The 18,528-nt window shown below is 44.5% G+C and overlaps 1 protein-coding gene across 4 annotated transcripts in view; it reads left to right on the top strand.

Annotated features, from left to right (window-relative positions):
* Positions 1–290: 290 nt before the first annotated feature.
* Positions 291–18,528, top strand: part of SLC18A1 (solute carrier family 18 member A1) — a 33,890-nt gene continuing 15,652 nt past the window's right edge. The window contains exons 1-9 of one of the 4 annotated variants that reach the window (XM_055427899.2): positions 291–414; positions 2,888–3,248; positions 3,859–3,917; positions 9,173–9,256; positions 10,111–10,203; positions 12,449–12,538; positions 12,782–12,825; positions 15,820–15,880; positions 15,962–16,057. In XM_055427899.2, coding sequence (XP_055283874.2) covers positions 291–414; positions 2,888–3,248; positions 3,859–3,917; positions 9,173–9,256; positions 10,111–10,203; positions 12,449–12,538; positions 12,782–12,825; positions 15,820–15,880; positions 15,962–16,057 — 1,012 coding nt within the window. The remainder of the gene's footprint in view (positions 415–2,887; positions 3,249–3,858; positions 3,918–9,172; positions 9,257–10,110; positions 10,204–12,448; positions 12,539–12,781; positions 12,826–15,819; positions 15,881–15,961; positions 16,058–18,528) is intronic. The other 3 variants (XM_088837706.1, XM_088837707.1, XM_088837708.1) reach the window with 3 other exon arrangements.

Here is an 18,528-nt window from a genome sequence, read left to right as displayed (position 1 = left end):
TATGAAAAAGAATACATACATAGATATAACTGAATCACCTTGCTGTACAGCAGAAATTAACCCAACATTGTAAATCAACTATACTTCAAGAAAATATTTTTTAAAAATGAAAAAAAAAAAACACCAAAACAAATACCATCCTATCACTTGAACTCTTTGTGCTTCTCAGTTTAATCATGAGTTTCACTTTTCTGGACAGAATTTCTCCCTTCTTTCTGCAAAGACCTGTAACTATAACAGGATCCTCCCTGAGAACCTGGTGGAGAAGTTGCCCTGGCCCAGCCCTCAGCATGCTCAGGGCAGCCTTGGATGCTCCTCAGCGGTTACTGGAGAAGGGGAGGGCATCCCGGAAGCTGGTGCTGCTGGTTGTGTTTGTTGCTCTGCTCCTGGACAACATGCTGCTCACTGTGGTGGGTACGTTTGGGGGTCTTGGTGCTGGGGGTTAATTTGCTCTGTGCCCCAGGGGGCAGCATGTGCCCTGTCAGAACTCTGCAGTGAATGGACTGGAGACTTTTTCCTTTTGTGCTTGAAGACACCAAGATTGCTATGGATTGGAGGAAACAGCAGGAAATGGAGTCTGCAACTTGCCAACCTTTGCTGAAAGACCCCAGAGGTTCAAAGAGATGGGGGTTCAGAGAGCATCTGACTGAATCAAAGAGGCTGACCTGGAGCCAGAACTGGAAATCCTTTTCTTCCTCCCCCTACTCCTGTCCAGGGTGCTAATTATTCCAAAGGCCTCTGGAATAGTATCTTCTCACTGTGTTGCTTTTGTCTCTTCTGTCAAAATAACACACTCTATGCTGTGCTTAGTTGCTCAGTCATGTCTGATTCTTTGCTACCCCTTGGACTGTAGTCCGCCGGGCTCCTCTGTCCATGGGGATTCTCCAGGCAAGAATACTGGAGTGGGTTGCCATGTCTTCCTCCAGGGGATCTTCCTGATCCAGGAATCGAACCTGGGTCTCCTACATTGAAGAATTGCAGGTGAATTCTTTACCAGCTGAGCTGCCAGGGAAGTCCAACATATTCGATGTGGATTTCCAACTCCTTATCCAAATCTTACTTTCCTATGGCTCATTCCCTCCCAGTTCTTCTTTTTAAGTTGGTAGTGTATTAATTTTTACATTTAGTTATGCTGGTATATAAATGGGTGCCAACATATTTCCCCTCGGATAAAATGCATGCATGCATGCTGTGTCACTTCCGTTGTGTCCAGCTCTTTGAGACCTTCTGAACTGTAGCCCACTAGGCTCCTCTGTCCTTGATATTTTCCAGGCAAAAATACTGGAGTGGGTTGCCATGCCCTCCTCCAGGGGATCTTCCCCACCCGGGGACTGAAGCTGTGTCTCATTATGTTTCTTGCATTGGCAGGCGCATTTACCAGTAGCACCAACTGGGAAGTCCCTTGGGTAAAATATATGCTTCTAAACAAGAATCTTCTTGAGACAAATTTAAATCCAGTACAGTCAGTTCTTATTTGTGGTAGTTATACTCTATAAAGTTTCTGTGAACATTGGATTTATTTATCTATATTCACATTTATTTATGGCCTCACTTGGGGCATGCTGGGTCTTAGTTTCCTGACCAGGGGTCGAACCCATGACCCTGTAGTGAAAGCATGGAGTCTTAGCCACTGGACCACCAGGAAAGTCTCTGAGCACTGGATTTAGTCAATTAATATTTAGTCAGTTGCCTGCAATGCAGGAGCCATAGGAGACTCAGATTCGATCCCTGGGTCGAGAAGAACCCCTGAAGGAGGGCATGGCAACCCACTCTAGTATTCTTGCCTGGAGAATCCTATGGATGGAGGAGTCTGGTGGGCTATAGTCCAGAGTCGGGCACAACAGAATTGACTTGGTGTACATATATGCATGCATGCATTTAGTCAATTAATATTGTAATAACAATTAAATAATTGCTCCTTGGGAAAATACACACATACACACGCATACCCCATATAGATTATAATCTTAAATTAAAAAAAAATGTTATCTGTTCTGGTAGATTGTTTTTTTTTTTTTTTTTTACAAAAGAGATAGCGAGGTTCAGAAGTGTTAAGTGACTTGCCTGAGGCAGCCCCACTAACAGGTGCCGAGTGGATTCAAGCTCTGCCCAACTGGCCCCAGAGCTGCACCTTCTTGCCCTGCACTGCTCCTCCCCACCTCATGCTCCGCATATCTGTATAAGAGTGAAACAAGAAGGCAGAGCCTGCCTTGTTCAGCCTCAGCTACAAAACTGAACATCTGATGACTCAGTGTTTTCTGCATGTATGTCTGAGAAAAACCGTACTGGCTCTGTGAGCATTGATTTTGGTGATTACAAATAAATGTTAGCCGGTGAGTGAATGAGCCAATATGGAGTCCAGGAATAATGAGGACCAGTTGTATGATGGTTGGAATTCAGGCACTTGAGCTAATGGGATAATTTGGGCAGGCACAGTCTTTTTTTTTTTTTTCCGGCTGTGCTGGGTTCTTGTTGTGGCTCACAGGTTCTTCGTTGATGCCCCCGGGCTTTCTCTAGTTGTGGTGAGTAGGGGCTACTCTATAGTTGCAGTACATGAACTTCTCGTTGTGGTGGGTTCTCTTGTTGCAGAGCACAGCCTCTAGGGCACATGGACCTCAGTAGTTGTGGCATACATGTTTAGTTACCCCACAACATGTGGGATCTAAGTTCCCGGACCAGGGATCGAACCCGTGTCCTCAGTTGAAAGGTGGGTCCTTAACCACTGGACCACCAGGGAAGTCCTGGCACAGCCTTTGAGTAGACTTCAGATCATGTCACTTAGACATCTCCATGAGCATAAATCTGGATTACGTGGTAATGTCCCTGAACTGACTAACAGTCAAAAGACAATCTGGCCTTAGCCCTCATGACTGTACTTCAATTTCAGTGCCCATCGTGCCCACCTACCTCTATGCCATAGAGTCCAAAGACATCAATGGTTCTCTGTACCTCGGCTCCACCACAACTTCCCAGCCTGCCCTCACTCCCGCCTTTTCCACCATCTTCTCCTTCTTTGAAAACAACACCGTGGCTATTGAAGAAAGTGTGCCCAGTGGCATAGCAAGGACAAGTGGCATTTCTGGCACCATCTCCCCTCCAGTCGCTGAAGCCATCCCAGCACATGGAAACAGCTGCTTTCAAGCCACAGAGTTCCTCAAGGAAGAGAACATACGGGTTGGGGTTCTATTTGCTTCCAAGGCTCTGATGCAACTTCTTGTCAACCCCTTCGTGGGACCTCTTACCAACAGGTATCTTGATGGGCGCAGTGCCATATAGGGGACTCAGGGACTCAGAAATAGGAGGACGGGCTAAGATATCATACAGGTGGTTAGAAGGGATAAAGGTGATTACTTGTCTGCATCCCAGGCAGTCAGGTGTTTGGGAAGAACAACCCAGTATTGGTGTAATGCTGCGGGTTTCAGGTTTTTTTGTAATGTCACAACTGTTTAGTACCAAGAAGAGAACCAGTGAACAGAAGTATTCTATTGGTGTTATTTCATTGCCCTGGAACATGGTTTAAATGGGGAAAAGGTGGAAATAGGACAAGCCTATTGCAGTCTAGAGTGCTGCCCTCTTATTACTTCATGGTTCGGATTATTCTGATGTTTCAAAAAGATATGCACTGTGCATATCTTTTCTGTTATCTTTTATCTTTTCTGGAAAAGAGGATTTGGGTCCTGGCTAACAGGTAAATTTGCTTGTTTATTTGTATGTATCCATGTGTCATATTCCATCTCCATACCTGCATTCAGAGACACTCAAATGACTACATTTCTGTTCCCAATTACATGAAACAATATATTGCAAGTACATGGATGGCTATTGGACTTGTATCTTTTTTTTTTAATTCCCTTTTAGGATCGGATATCACATCCCCATGTTTGCTGGCTTTGTTATCATGTTTATCTCCACAGTTAGTAAGTAATTTGTTCCCGCTATTCTTCCCTTCATTGATTAACTTTGATTTTATCACATGCATTACAGAGAAGATAGCCAAGTCAAGTTAGCTAATTAGTCATTTGACTAAGTGGCCTATGACACTGATTTAAATGCTTTACAGTTTTGTTATGGGGACCAGAGCAGTAGAGACAACTTGGTCCATGTGGCATTCGTATCTGTGCTCAGTTGCTCAGTTGTATCTGACTCTTTGTGACCCCTTGGGATTATCCCAACAGGAATACTGGAATGGGTTGCCATTTCCTCCTCTAGGGGATCTTCCTGACCCAGGAATCGAACCTGAATCTTCTGCATCTCCTTCCACTGGCAGGTGGATTCTTTACCACTGAGCCAACTGGCAAGCCCGACATTGGTATATTACACTGTAAAAGAACAGATAGTTCACTTCATTCATCTGGGGAAAATTGTGAAGGCTGTTTTAATATGTATAATATAGTGTGTGTGCGTGCGTGTGTGTGTGTGTGTGTGTGAGTAATCCCTTGAATGAGTTTAGTACAAACCTCCCACTTCCCATCTTTGAGAATAGGTCATAGTATTTTGATTTACAAGGGTAAAGGGCAGCTAACAAAAAATCTAAAATGGTCAATAGCAACTGGCAAATTCAAAAAAGTTTACTGCCTTCAAAGAAGGCCGTTAAAGTTATAGATTTAGAAAATAAATTTGCTAAGGAAACAAGAAAGAGAAAGACAAATAGTCTACTCAGCATCAGATAAACGTTCCCAATAAAATGGAGATAAAATGAGAATATTAAGTGAAATAAAATATACCTGGAAATTGACCCTGAAAAAATAAGAAAGAATGAATACGGGGCGAGGGTGAGGGGGTGGGGAGAGGTTAATAAAGGGGAAGGCAGCTTGGTGCCTCTGCTGCCTCTCCTGCAAGTAACACACCCATTCTCTCTTGTTTCTCTTTTCCAAATTACTTGTCTATTTATTTATTTGTGGCTGTGCTGGGTCTTTGGTGATGTGTGTGGGGTTTCTCTAGTTATGGCGAGTGGGAGCTACTCTCTAGTTGCAGTGTGAGGGCTTCTCATTGTGGTGGCTTCTCTTATTTCAGAGCACAGGCTCTAGAGTTCATGGGCTCAGTAGTTTTGGGGCAGGGGCTTAGCTGCCCTGCAGCATGTAGGATCCTCCTGGCCCAGGGATGGAACTCATGTCTCCTGTGTTGACAGGCAAATTCTTAACCACTGGACCACGAGGGAAGTCCCTCCCTCTTGTTTTTTTTACTACCTTTCTATTGCTTTTCTATTTTTCCTATTGTTCCTCCTGAAGCTTCCATCTCTTCCAGAATAGAACTTGACTCCTTTCTACCAGTGCTTAACAGGAACTTGTTTCATTCAGGGCTGAAAGGTACAAAGTGCAGGAGCTCCATGTGTGAAGTTCTATCTGAGAACGTAAGCCTACTTTTGACATTCTAATTGAATCACAGAAAATGAAGAACTTAAAGTTGGAAATCTTTATTGAACTTCTAAGAGCTCAACCTAGGCTGAAAGTGATGAAAGTGAAAGTTGCTCAGTCATATCTGACTCTTTGCGACCCCATGGACTATACAGTCCATGGAATTCTCCAGGCCAGAATATTGGAATGGGTAGCCTTTCCCTTCTCCAGGGGATCTCCCCAACCCAGGGATTGAGCCCAGGTTTCCTGCATTGCAGGCAGATTCTTTACCAGCTGAGTCGCAAGGGAAGCCCAAGAATACTGGAGTGGGTAGCCTATTCCTTCTCCAGCAGATCTTCCTGACCCCAGAATTGAACTGGAGTTTCCTGCATTGCAAGTGGATTCTTTATCAACTGAGCTATCAGGGAAGCTCCAACCTATGCTAAGCAGTAAATTAAAAAGTAATAAGGTGCTCTGTTTCATCAAATGAGAGGGATATAATTCATTTCTATGGTGCATATGAATGATGCCTTGATGGTGAAAAGTCACTGAGGGAATGTAAAGACGAAAACATGTGGTTCTACACATCTTGGAGTTCTTGTGGTTCTTGGAGTTCGGTTCTTATTTATTTTTGGCTACGTTGAGTCTTCACTGTGGCAAGCAGAATCTTTCGTTGTGCTGCGTGGGCTTCTCTCGCGCTGTGGTGCACAAGCTCCAGGGTGCATGGGCTCTGTAGTTTGCAGCACACGGGCTCTGTAGTTTGCAGCACACGGGCTCTGTAGTTTGCAGCACACGGGCTCTGTAGTTTGCAGCACACGGGCTCTCTAGTTTGCAGCACACGGGCTCTCTAGTTTGCAGCACACGGGCTCTCTAATTTGCAGCACACGGGCTCTGTAGTTTGCAGCACACGGGCTCCCTAGCTGTGGAGCATGGGTTCAGTCATTGCCACACATGTGGCAGTAGTTGCCCCATGACATGTGGGATCTTAGTTCTCTGACCAAGGATTGAATCTATGTCCCCCTCATTGGAAGGCAGATTCTTTTTTTTAAAAATAAACTCCATTAGAAAAAGATTTATTTACTTGATTTATTTTTGGCTGCGCTGGGTCTTCGTTGCTGTGCACGGGCTTTTTCTGGTTGTGGTGGGTGGGGGTTATTCTCCCAATCTCATCGTTGCAGTGGCTTCTCTTGTGGCAGAGCACAAGCTCTTGGCATACGGGCTTCAGTAGTTGTGGTGCATAGGCTAAGTTGCCCCACAGCATGTGGGATCTTTCTGGACCAGGTATCCTATCCATGCCCCCTGCATTGGCAAGTGATTCTTGACCACTGGACCCCAGGGGCTTTCCTGGGCACTTGATGCTTGCCTGGGAGACACAACAAACACGCTGCAAAATTAGATAATGCAGTGTGCTAGTGGATCCCATACTTTTTAGCATAAGGTCCTTGCCTGATTCTCTGCCAAGAACTCATGTTTTGAAAGCTTTCTTATCTACCAAACTGTGTATTAAATAATAATTATTATTTCTATGCCATAACCAGTGTTGCTATACTGCGTTGGCCTAACTCTAGCAAACATTTGGTGTTTAGGGGATCCTGAGTAGCATTCTTTCAGGGTTTTGTCTTTTATTTTAAAAAGTATTTATTTATTTTATTTTTTGCTGGCCTAACTCTAGCAAACATTTGGTGTTTAGGGGATCCTGAGTAGCATTCTTTCAGGGTTTTGTCTTTTATTTTAAAAAGTATTTATTTTTTTTATTTTTTGCTGGATCTTTCTTGCTGCACTGGCCTTTCTTCAGCTGCAGTGAGGGGGTTCTTCGTTGCAGTGCTCAGGCTTCTTATTGCTGTGGCTTCTCCTGCTGTGGAGCACAGGCTCTAGGTGTGCAGGCTCAGTAGTTTCCGCTCCAGGGCTCTAAAGTACAGGCTCAATAGTTGTGGCACTCTGGCTTAGTTGCCCCGCAGCAAGTAGAATTTTCCTGGACTAGGTACTGAACCCATGTTTCCTGCATTGGCAGGCAGATTCTTATCCACTGTGTCACTAGGGAAGTCCCCTTCAGGGTTTTTAAATACTAAATGAGGTTGCTGATGCCCATCACTCTCCCTAAGGGCCCCTAGCTGAAAACAAACTTAATGTAATTAGGAGTTAAATGGTGGCCTGTGTTAGGGGTGCAAAATTACTTTAGTCTTCCTAAACAGGAGGGACCAACCACCCAGTTTGCCTGGGACTGAGGGGCTTTCCAGGATGTGAGATTTTTGATTTTAAAACCTCAAAGGTCCTAGAGGCTTCCCTGGTGGTCCAGTGGTTAGGATTCCATGCTGCCACTGCAAGGGGCACAGGTTCAATTTCCTGGTTGGGGAACTAAGATCCCACATATTGTGAGGTGTGGCCAAAAAAATAAAATAAGATAAAGTAGTTTTATTTTTGGTTTTTTAAAGAACCTCCATACTGATCTCCATAGTGGCTGCCTCAATTTACATTTCCACCTACAGTGCAAGAGGATTCCCTTTTCTTCACTCCCTCTCCAGCCTGTATTGTTCGTAGATTTTTTTGATGATGGTCATTCTAAACAGCGTGAGGTGATACCTCATTAAAGTTTTGATCTTCATTCCTTTAATAATTAGTGCCTCTTGACCTAGATGGGTGGAATGGATGGGTGCAAATGAGGTCCAAGAAGGAGGAAATATATGTGTATATATATAGCGCTTTGACTTCATTGTACAGCAGAAACTGGCACAACATTGTAAAGCAGCAACTATACACCAATAAAATAAATAAATAAAAATAAAACAAAATCATGAAGGTCCTGGGCAAACAGGGATGAGTTGGTCAAACTATTCTCAGAGGACACAGGGGTAGCAGACCTTGAACAGATTGAAATCAGAAAGCCTGGGAGAGATCATTAGAAGTCTGGCAGGGAGAGGCCAATCATTTGCATGTTTGGGAGACGGTGTGATCATGTGGGGAAGTAATGGGGTAAGATTATAAGCACAGTCATTGTAATGAATGGGCAAAGGGGTTCAACGCTGCTGATGCAGACACTTTGGGAGCAAGTCTTCCTTTCTGCGGTGTTGTCTTAGCATCTGGGATGAGACATGTCTGGACTCATCAACCTTACCTCCAACACTCTGTAATTTAGTCTCTGATAACGTACTCCTGTTTGGCCCTCGGTTTCATGCGTGCTTGTCAGTCTCTGGTAGACTGCATCTCTTCAAGGGTGTGAACTGGGTGGTTTCTTTGTTTCATATTGCTGCAGAGTCCAGCACAGCTGCCTGATCAGTATTACTTAATAAATACTCACTGATCTGACTTGGTTATAAGATTTTCCAATATGAGGGGAAGGATCCGATTGAATCACAAGATATTCTTTTCTACCCAATACCCATGGACCTTCAAGTACACATAGCTTTTGTCTCCCACTCCAGATGACCCAATAGAACCCAGCTATAGCAAAGATCAAATCAGGTTGTTGCATGTGGAGAATCCAAAAGTAGGGTCCAGGGACTAGTTCTCAGTTCAGGGCATTGGGTTCATGTTCAGCCCTGACTCCAGTGGGCAGGATGTTGGGCTTTAAGCAGGAAATGTGCCACCCAGCCTTCTGTCCACCATGTGGTGCATCAGGTTTATGCTTCTTTGGTTTCTCAGTCTTCCTGTCAATTATAACACAATCCTAATTAAGGGAGAAGATTAGAAAAGCAGCTCTGAAAACAGGGAGCAGTGATCATTCTTTATTAAAACATGAGCATAATGGCTCATGTCTATAATATCGTGAGCCCATCTACTGGTGGCCAGACCATCAAAGGCCATTTGCTAACTGGGGAATTCTTGCTATTCTCTTTGCCCAGTGTTTGCCTTTTCTGGTACCTATACTCTGCTTTTTGTGGCCCGAACTCTTCAAGGCATTGGATCTTCGTTTTCATCTGTTGCAGGTAATGTTGACATCTTAAATACACACACATTTCTTACCATCTCTTACTATTAATACTTTCAGACCCTATAAAATTTATATGAAGAAATTAAGGAAACTATCATCAGAAAATGCAGAAATTGTGATTCAAAAACAAGATAATTATAGAGTTGCTGGCAGGGCCTGTAAATCCCTAAGCCTGATGTAACTTTCTCTGGTAATATTTAGGTGGAGTTAGCTCAGGTCAGATCAAACCCAAGGCAAAAGGTGCAGCCAGCAAAGTTTTAATTTAATGCCACTCTGTGGTCTTTTCTCTGTCCCCCTCTTAATGTTTTATAGAAACAGTAATATTGATACTATTGGTAACAATATCCCAGTTTGCAAAGTATTATCAAATACATGACTTCATGTAATCCTATGAAGTAGAGATTTTATGCCATTTTACATGTAAGTAAATGGAAGTAAGAGCCCAGCCCACACTCTCTCCCAGATGCTTTCATACTCTTCCATGGGCACCTTCATTGAATAGAGCAGTGTTCTATGTCCATGGGTTTTCCTTCCCTGACCTACTCCCTATCCATGGATTCAGGGAAATGATAAAGTGATATGAAATACAGGATCATTGGATAATGGTATTCTGCATTCAGAGACTTTTGCACTTCCAATAATATTCTGAGCAGAAGGGGTGGGTCATGTGGGCATTTGGGGGACCCTCGGGGACGGTATGTGTAAAATACTATGAGTTAGGCTCTATAAAACCCTTCCAGTTGAAACTCTAGTTAAGATGACTCCTGGAGATATAATAGGGCCAAGACCAAGGACTCAATGAGAGTGGCAGAGACAGTATGCTAATTCTGCCTGCCTATCTCCTTTCAGGTCTTGGGATGCTGGCCTGTGTCTATACTGATGACCATGAGAGAGGGCAGGCCATGGGAATTGCCTTGGGGGGCCTGGCCTTGGGAGTGCTGGGTGAGTGGCACCTGGGAGATATCTCCAGGAGGCAGGTATTTCTAAGGTCTTGGAAAACAGTATTTTCCTTCCTTCTCTGTTCAACCATGCTTTGATTCCTTCTGAAGTTCTGCCTAGGGAAAGCAGAATCTCTTTCCCTTTAAGAAGCTAAATAGCCCATAAGGGGCTGGGAATGGTCCAGACACCTAGTCTACTCATGGAAGTGAATCTTCACATGTTAGCAGCTGCTACCTCATCTCTGCTTCCATACATGGCCAGTGCTTTCAACTGGGGACCATGCTATTTGCCAGATTTTGTGCTAAATATATACAGAATCTTTTTTAAATCCTCACCACCACAGTGTGAAGGAGGAATGATTGTCCCCATTACACAGATGAGGATTAAAAAGGTTCACAGTCATCCAAGGTCACATGGCCAAGAAATGCCAGAGGCAGAATACAGACTCAGATTTTCTAGGCTCGAATCCCAAGCTCCAAATCCTAAGGTTATACTTTCTTTGAGGTTCATTTGAAATCTAGTTTAATCGGTCAGTCCAACAAGACACACACTTTTACTGAGTACATATTATATACACTGTGTTGTTGCTCAGTCTCCAAGTTGTGTCCAACTCTGTGACCCCATGGACTGCAGCCCTCCAGGCTTCCCTGTCCTTTGCTGTCTCCCTGAGTTTACTCAAACTCAAGTCCATTGAGTCAGTGATACCAGCCAACCATCTCATCCTCTGTCACCCCTTTTCTTGCCTTCAGTCTTTCCTAAGGCATTATGTACATGCCAAGTACAATGCTAGCACAAAGGGCATACAGCTCAGAAGTCTCAGATGTGGTTCCTGCCTTCTAAGAGTTTGCAAGCTAATTGAGAAGAAGACACCAAGCATCTCTCCCCGGCCCTACTCTTTACCCCCATGGTGAGGACAGGGAACCAAAGTTCTACTCTGTGTTAGTATCCGCTTCCCCAAACACCCAAGCTAAGACTTGGGTGTTTCCTTGTCTCGTTTATCACCTTTCATTCCCAAATGAATAAGCCCACTATATCCTCCTGGCTCAAGGCCAGTTCCTCTTCACATCTCACTTAGAACGTGGCATCAGCTGCCTGCCTGATCTGTATGTTGCCTCCTTCCTCCAAGGTGCCTCCGGAAGAAGCTTCCTATGCCCAGAGCTTGTGGTTCTCCCCCACCAGAAAAGCACTGGTGCTTCTCTCTTGCCCACAAGACCAAATACATGCTTTATTTGCATACATGGAGCCCTTGGCTATTCAGTCTCAACCTTCCCCACTCTCCTGTCTCCCAAACACTCTTATTTTAGTAACAGGGTTGTTGTTTAGTTGCTATGTTGTGTCTGATGCTTTGTGACTGTATGGACTGTAGCCCACAAGGCTGCTCTGTCCATGGGATTCTCCAGGCAAGTATACTGGAGTGGGTTGCATTTCCTTCTCCAGGGGATCTTCCTGACCCGAGTATTGAACCCACATCTCCTGCATTGGCTGGTGGATTCTTTACTGCTGAGTCACCAAAAGTTCCCACTCTCCTGGTCCCCCAAATACTCCTATTCTAGTGACAGGGACTTTCTTATATTGCTTCTTTTTTCTGACACCTCTGTGTTCTTCACACATGCTTTATGCTCACCTGTATTAACTACTTAACAAAGCCCCTATGGCCACTTGAACTCACTCTACTGTGATTACATGGGCTAGTGGTAAACAGCCCACCTGCCAATGCAGAAGATGTGGATTTGATCCCTGGGTTGGGAATGTCCCCTGGAGAAGGAAATACAACCCATTATATTGTTCTTGCCTGGAGAATCCCATGGACAGAGGAGCCTGTTGGGCTACAGTCCATAGGGTCACAAAGAGTCGGACATGACTGAAGCAACTGAGCACACATGCACTATGATTACTTAGCACTTTGCAGATGGAAGCTTTTCTTTCCCCTGTTTTTTAAATTTTAGTTATTATGATTATTATTTTTATTATTGGAGTATAATTTCTTTACATGGAGCCTTTACTTTTCATCATGTTCTAATTATTTGGGTCACACACCCCCATGCCTACTCACACATTTCTTCCACTAGAAACTGAACCCCTTGAAAGCAGGTCGTCTTCATCTCTGAATCCTCAGAGGCTTATGTTCTCCTGCAGCGCTCAGCCCCTTGCAAGTCCTCATGAAGTGCTCACTGGATGAACATGAATGGGTCATGCTCCCTGGGAACTGGTCCTCACCTCCGGAATCCATGGCTATTTTCCTTTTCAGTAGGGGCTCCCTTTGGAAGTGTGACTTATGTGTTTTTGGGGAAGACTGTACCCTTCCTCATCTTGGCCTTCCTGGCTCTTCTGGATGGAGGTGAGTCACCATAGGAGGCACCGGACAGGTGAGAGTCCCAGTCAGGTTGGAAATGGATTATGCTGTGGTGTCCGGGTCGACACGTCTGGGTGGATCGGGGGCTGCCCCATTGTAAGAAGGAGGGAAGCAGCTCAGGGAGTTAGATCTGTAAGGAGCAGAGTGCTGACAACGTGGCCATCATTGGATCTTCCAACTAGTAAGTGGACACACTGAACTAGTTCTCTCTCTCTCTTCCTTTCTTAGCACTCCAGCTCTGCATCCTGCAGCCTTCTAAAGTCTCTCCTGAGGTGAGTGAATACCAAGCTCCATTGCCGACAGAGAGAGAATGGCTGAGTGTAGTGACCCAGGCTTGCCTGGACCATTCCTATCAAGTCACAAGGAGAAAGGGGAGTGGAGCTAGAGAAAGCTAGAACTGTCCTGGATTCCCAAGAGGGTCATTTTTAGGGGAGGGGGAGGAAGTCTGGCTTGATGTTGGACCAAGATGGAGGAAGGGCCTTATAAAGAGTCAAAGAAACCTTTGACTACTGCTACTGAGTCATATATAGTAAGTCAGAACCAGGGTGACAATGACATTGGGACCTGAGTATTTGTAGTTATAACATCTTCACGTCTCAGAGGTAAAGAAGACCTTGGAGGCCATCCCAACATTTCCCCCCACAGAGGCCTTACAGACTGTCATTCTGTAGCAGTTAAATATCAGAGTTGGTCTTTATCTGACTCCAAGACAGAGATGGCTCTGAGAAATTCATATCAGACCATGAAGAGAGATAAGAAAGTATAGACAATATGGGAAAGTTTGATCCAAAGATCTTGATTTTGTAGCCAAGTCAGACAGTACTGTTGGTATCCTTTGGGCGCGCTACTTGTGATTGGTGTCTCAAGTGAGGTTCAGTCTGTGGGGTCTACACCATGAAAGTGAAAGTGTTAGTTGCTCAGTCATGTCCAACTCCTTGCAACACCCTAGACTGTAGACTGCTGGAGTCCTCTATCCATGGAATTCCCCAGGCAAGAATACTGGAATGGGTTTCCATTCCTTCCTCTAGGGATCTTCTTGACCCACGGTTTGAACCTCGGTTTCCTGTATTGCCGGCAAGTAATTAGTGTCGGAATTGAATTGTCAGGACATTCAGTTGGTCCAGAGAACTGGAGAATTCCTTGGTATGAAAGCCCCACCCGTGTCATCAAAAGTATGACTAGAGAAATTATTTCCTTTTAGTACTTTTTTGAATAATTTTGATTTTTGGATAGTAATGTTCTACATATTTAAAAAAAGTGGTTCCTTTTCTGGTTGGCATACCATTGTATGCATACCATGTTTTATGCTATCTTCTATGTTTAAGCATTTCAGTAATTTCCAGTATTTTGCAGATATGAATAGTACTGCAATTAATAATCTTGTGAAAGTGAAAGTCATTCAGTTGTGTCTGACTCTTTGTGACCCCATGGACTATACAGTCCATGGAATTCTCCAGAATTCCAGAATACTGGAGTGGGTAGCCTTCCCCTCCTCTAGGAGATCATCCCAACCCAGGGATCGAACCCTTGTCTCCCACATCGCAGGCAGATTCTTTACCAACTGAGTTATCAGGGAAGCCCAATAATCTTGTATATATGCATTTTTCTAAAATTGGGGGTAATCTTTAGAGTAAATTTCAAAAAGTAAGTTTGTTGAGTCAAAAGGTTTATTGAACTTCTTTAGGTACATTTTATGATTTAGATCTGCCTCTTTACTTTGAATTATATATGGGAGAGGGCATGATCTTTTTAGTTGTAGTATCTCTGAATATTATAATCCATCCTGTGTGTATGCAGAGAGGGTTATCATATCAAAACTATTAAACCTATTTATCAAGTCAACCATTAAGCTATTTAAAAAAATTTTCTTGGCGTGTAGTTGATTCACAATGTTGTGTTAGTTTCAGGTGTACAGTAAAGTGAATCAGTTATACATGTACATATATCTACTCTTTTTTAGATTATTTTCCCATGTAGGTCATTACAGAGTATTGAGTAGACTTTCCTGTGGTATACAGTAGGTCCTTGTTAGTTATCTATTTTATATATAGCAGTGTATATGTGTCGATCTCAATCTCCTAGTTTATTTCTCCCCCACTCTTTATACCCTGGTAACCAGAAGTTTGTTTTCTACATCTGTAACTGAATTTCTGTTTTGTAGATAGCTCCATTCGTACCCTTTCTTAGATTCTACATGTAAGTGGTATCATATGGTATTTGTCTCTCTCTTTCTGACTTCACTTAGTCTGACAATCTCTAGGTCCATCCATATTGCCGCAAATGGCATCTTTTCATTCCTTTTTATGGCTGAGTAATAGTCCATTGTGTATATATGTACCACATCTTCTTTACATTCCTCTGCTGATGGACATGTAGGTTGATTCCATGTCCTGGCCATTGTAAATAGTGCTGCAATGAACACTGGAGTAAATAAACTACTAAATCAAGATAGAAAGTGGTAATACCGTGTATTAGGACATAGTGCTTAGGAAGTTTAAGAGAGAAAAGTTCCAGCTACTGAGTCAGGGAACACTGTGGATAAGAAGGGGCCATTTAAGCTTGACTTTGATGAATGCCTGAGGTTTGGACCTATTGGAAAAACGAGGAAGGGAGTTTAGGGAAAGGTAACCATGATGACCAAGGGCTTGCTGGTATGCTTGGAAGGAAGGTAGGTGACTAAATTTAGCTGGAATGGAGTTTTTTGAAGGACAGGCAGTGTTATAATTGGACATTCAGGCTGACGTTTTAATCTATATGTTCAGGTTTCTTTGGTAATGCCAGTTCAGAATGGCTCCACATTGTCAGAACAAAGCATTCAGAAGGCCTGAGCAGCTCTGTGAGTTGTCACCTCTGGACTCACCTCTGGAACTCAGTGATCTGCCTGTGGTTTTCCCTGGATAAATGTCAGTGCTGGGGAGATCAAGTGGAGGGGCTAGGCATCCAGACACTTGTTGTCCAGTGGCAGCCTTGCTGACAACCCATTCTGATCTGGTTGGTGGTCATTTGAAGGCAGGACTTATGTCTGGAATATATTGTCCCACCCTTTGTGACTGCCTTTCACACGGGGTCCATGTGGTTGCCACCAGCTCACTCTGTGACACTGGGTACATCACTTCTCCTTCTGTGACCTGTGGGTGGCTGATCTCTGCAGTAAGGGAGCTGAAGTAGGTGATCTCTAAGGTCCTGCCTGCGTGCTCTCAGATTCTGTGAAACAGGAGAGGCATATACACTGTATAGATGAAGTTTTTTGTTGTCCTTGTTCTCAGAGTGCCAAGGGGACTCCACTTCTCACGCTTCTCAGAGACCCTTATATCCTGGTGGCTGCAGGTAAGCTGACATTGCATCCCTTTGGGAGGGAGGGTCTGAGCTTCAGGACTGCCTTGGGGGCTCACTGGACTGTCTCCCCAGGCTCCATCTGCTTTGCCAACATGGGGGTGGCCATGCTGGAGCCCACACTGCCTATCTGGATGCTGCAGACTATGTGTGCTCCTGAGTGGCAGCTAGGTAAGTGACCTCAGTCCTCAACATGAATTTTGGCAAAGGTATGAGCCAGGGACCCTTTCTGAGGTCATCAGTAAGCATCATCAGGGCCAGATCTTGAGAGTCATAGAGGGACAGCATTCTTCCTTCATCAAATTACCTCTTCTGTCTGCATCTGTGAATCTAGCCTGATTGGGTAGGCAGTTCCTTCAAGAAGCAGTCCCCAGTACACAGAGCAGGAGGGCTTGACAGGGGTGATGGAGGGGCAACTCACCTAGCTGTGTGGATGAATGACTGCTCATCAAATGACCTTGGTTTTTCCTTTCTGCTCCATTAATTTGCTATGCAAACTTGTGCAAATCACATCAGATTTCTGAGCTTCACTTTCCTATCACTAATATGGCTATCAGAGTACCAAGAGTTCAGAGGGTAAATCTGACCCTGATGCTGGGAAAGATTGAAGGCAAAAGGAGAAGAGGGCAACAGAGGATTGATGGTTGGATGGCATCACTAACTCAATGGACATGAACTTGGGCAAACTCCAGGAGATAGTAAGGGACAAGGAGGCTTGGAGTGCTGCAGTCCATGGGGTCGTGAAGAGTCGGACATGACTTAGCAACTGAACAACTGGGGAATAAGTCACATAATCTGTGAAAATGCTTTTTACCTGTAGAATATTAGCAAGTACCACCATCACCATCATTGATATTGAGCTTGCCAAAAAGTTCTTTTTGACCAATCTTACAGTTTTATCTGTCCCACTCACTGTCCCCCAGATTACCCTTTTGCTTTTTTTTTTTTAACCTCTAGAAAGGTGCTAATGGAGTACACTGTACTGTGAGGGGGGCCTCCAGCCTCCTCTGCTCCATGGATATATGTCCTCATGACTCATCTGAAGGAGGAGGCCCTGAATCTTTCCAGGAAGCCTAAGGAAAGGCAACAGAGAAGGTTATGTGCAAATCACTCAATCACTCCCGGGAGGAGAGCTTATGTGGCCAGAGGGGAAACTGATAAAGACCTGAGATAGCTTAATGTGCAATGACAAGCACTAAATATAATTTTTTAGGGGACCATGCTAAGCAAGGCTCCCAGCTGCACTCCTAGCGCCAAATTGGATTTTTCCAAGCTGCAGCTGCCTCTGACCATGACAGTTAATTGAGTTGGTGCTCAATGCAAATAAACATCCCCTACCCCAAGATTCCAGACGCTTGGGCTCTTGGACAGACAGGCCACCAACCATAGCTCAGAATGGGCCCTCCCCAGTTCTTCTTCATCCCACAGGAGTATTAAAAACAAACTAGCCTGGTGGCTCAGAGGTTAAAGCGTCTGCCTCCAATGCGGGAGACCCGGGTTCGATCCCTGGGTCGGGAAGATCCCCTGGAGAAGGAAACGGTAACCCACTCCAGTATTCTTGCCTGGAGAATCCCATGGACAGAGAAGCCTGGTAGGCTACAGTCCACGGGGTCGCATAGAGTCGGACACGACTGAGCAACGGAACAGAATGGAGCCATTAGTCAGTAACTGGTGAATTGCTGACTTTGGGTTTAGTTGTAATCATCCTGACAGTTTCTGTTAGGCTGCACTATTTCCGCTCAGGGAACAGAGAAACAGAGAGAGAGGCTGGTGAGACTCAATGAAGTGTACAGGCTTGATGTCAGACAGTGCCTTCTGCAGGCAAGGCTGAAGTAGAAAGCTCTCAGGAGAGTGAGTGAGAGACTGAGGAGGTCTTGTCCTCCACCATCGCTTACAACTTTCTTCAGTGCCCTCTGCATCTGTAAGTCTAAATGCAGAGGTTCTCATCTGGAGAGTGTATTAACATTCAGATTGCAGTTCCCTTCCAACAATACAGTAGAAACAATTTGCATTCCTGGTAAGTTTCCCGGTGATACTGATATGGCATTAGTGACCACACAGAAAAAGACTGCTCTCCATGCAGACCCCTCTTCAAGTTGTTGGGTGGAACAATTTGTAGCCCGTGGCTGAACACTCTCCAAGTGGCCCGCTGTGTGCCCACTACTCTCACCTGGTGGAGGAAAAAGCTCAGGCTTTGGAAATATGCCCACCTGCGTTGAAATCCTGACTCAACCACTTACTGGGTGTGTCTTTGGATAAATTACTTAATGTCTTCAAACTCAACATTTTTTTTTTTTCATTTGTAAAAATGGAGGCACTTTTCTGGTTGTTTTCAGGGTTAAATAGACTTATGTATGCTAAGGGCTTCCCAGGTGGCGCCAGTGGTAAAGAATTTGCCTGCCAATGCAGGAGACACAAGGGATTCGTCGATCCCTGGGTCGGGAAGACCCCCTGGAGTAGCAAACAGCAACCCACTCCAGTATTCTTGCCTTGAAAATCCCATAGACAGACGAGCCTGGAAGGCTACCGTTCATGGGGCTGCAAAGAGTCAGACACAACTTAGTGCACGCACACACATGTTCTAAAGGCATGAGCATGGCACTTGGGATACAGTATATACTCAGGAAATAAACCCATTTCTG

Source organism: Moschus berezovskii, chromosome 7, assembly GCF_049115385.1.
Source record: "Moschus berezovskii isolate FMDL1 chromosome 7, NW_MosBer_1.0, whole genome shotgun sequence".
Lineage (NCBI taxonomy): Eukaryota > Metazoa > Chordata > Mammalia > Artiodactyla > Moschidae > Moschus > Moschus berezovskii.
Note: the sequence above shows the minus strand (reverse complement) of the source record. Positions and strands in the feature narration are given on the sequence as shown.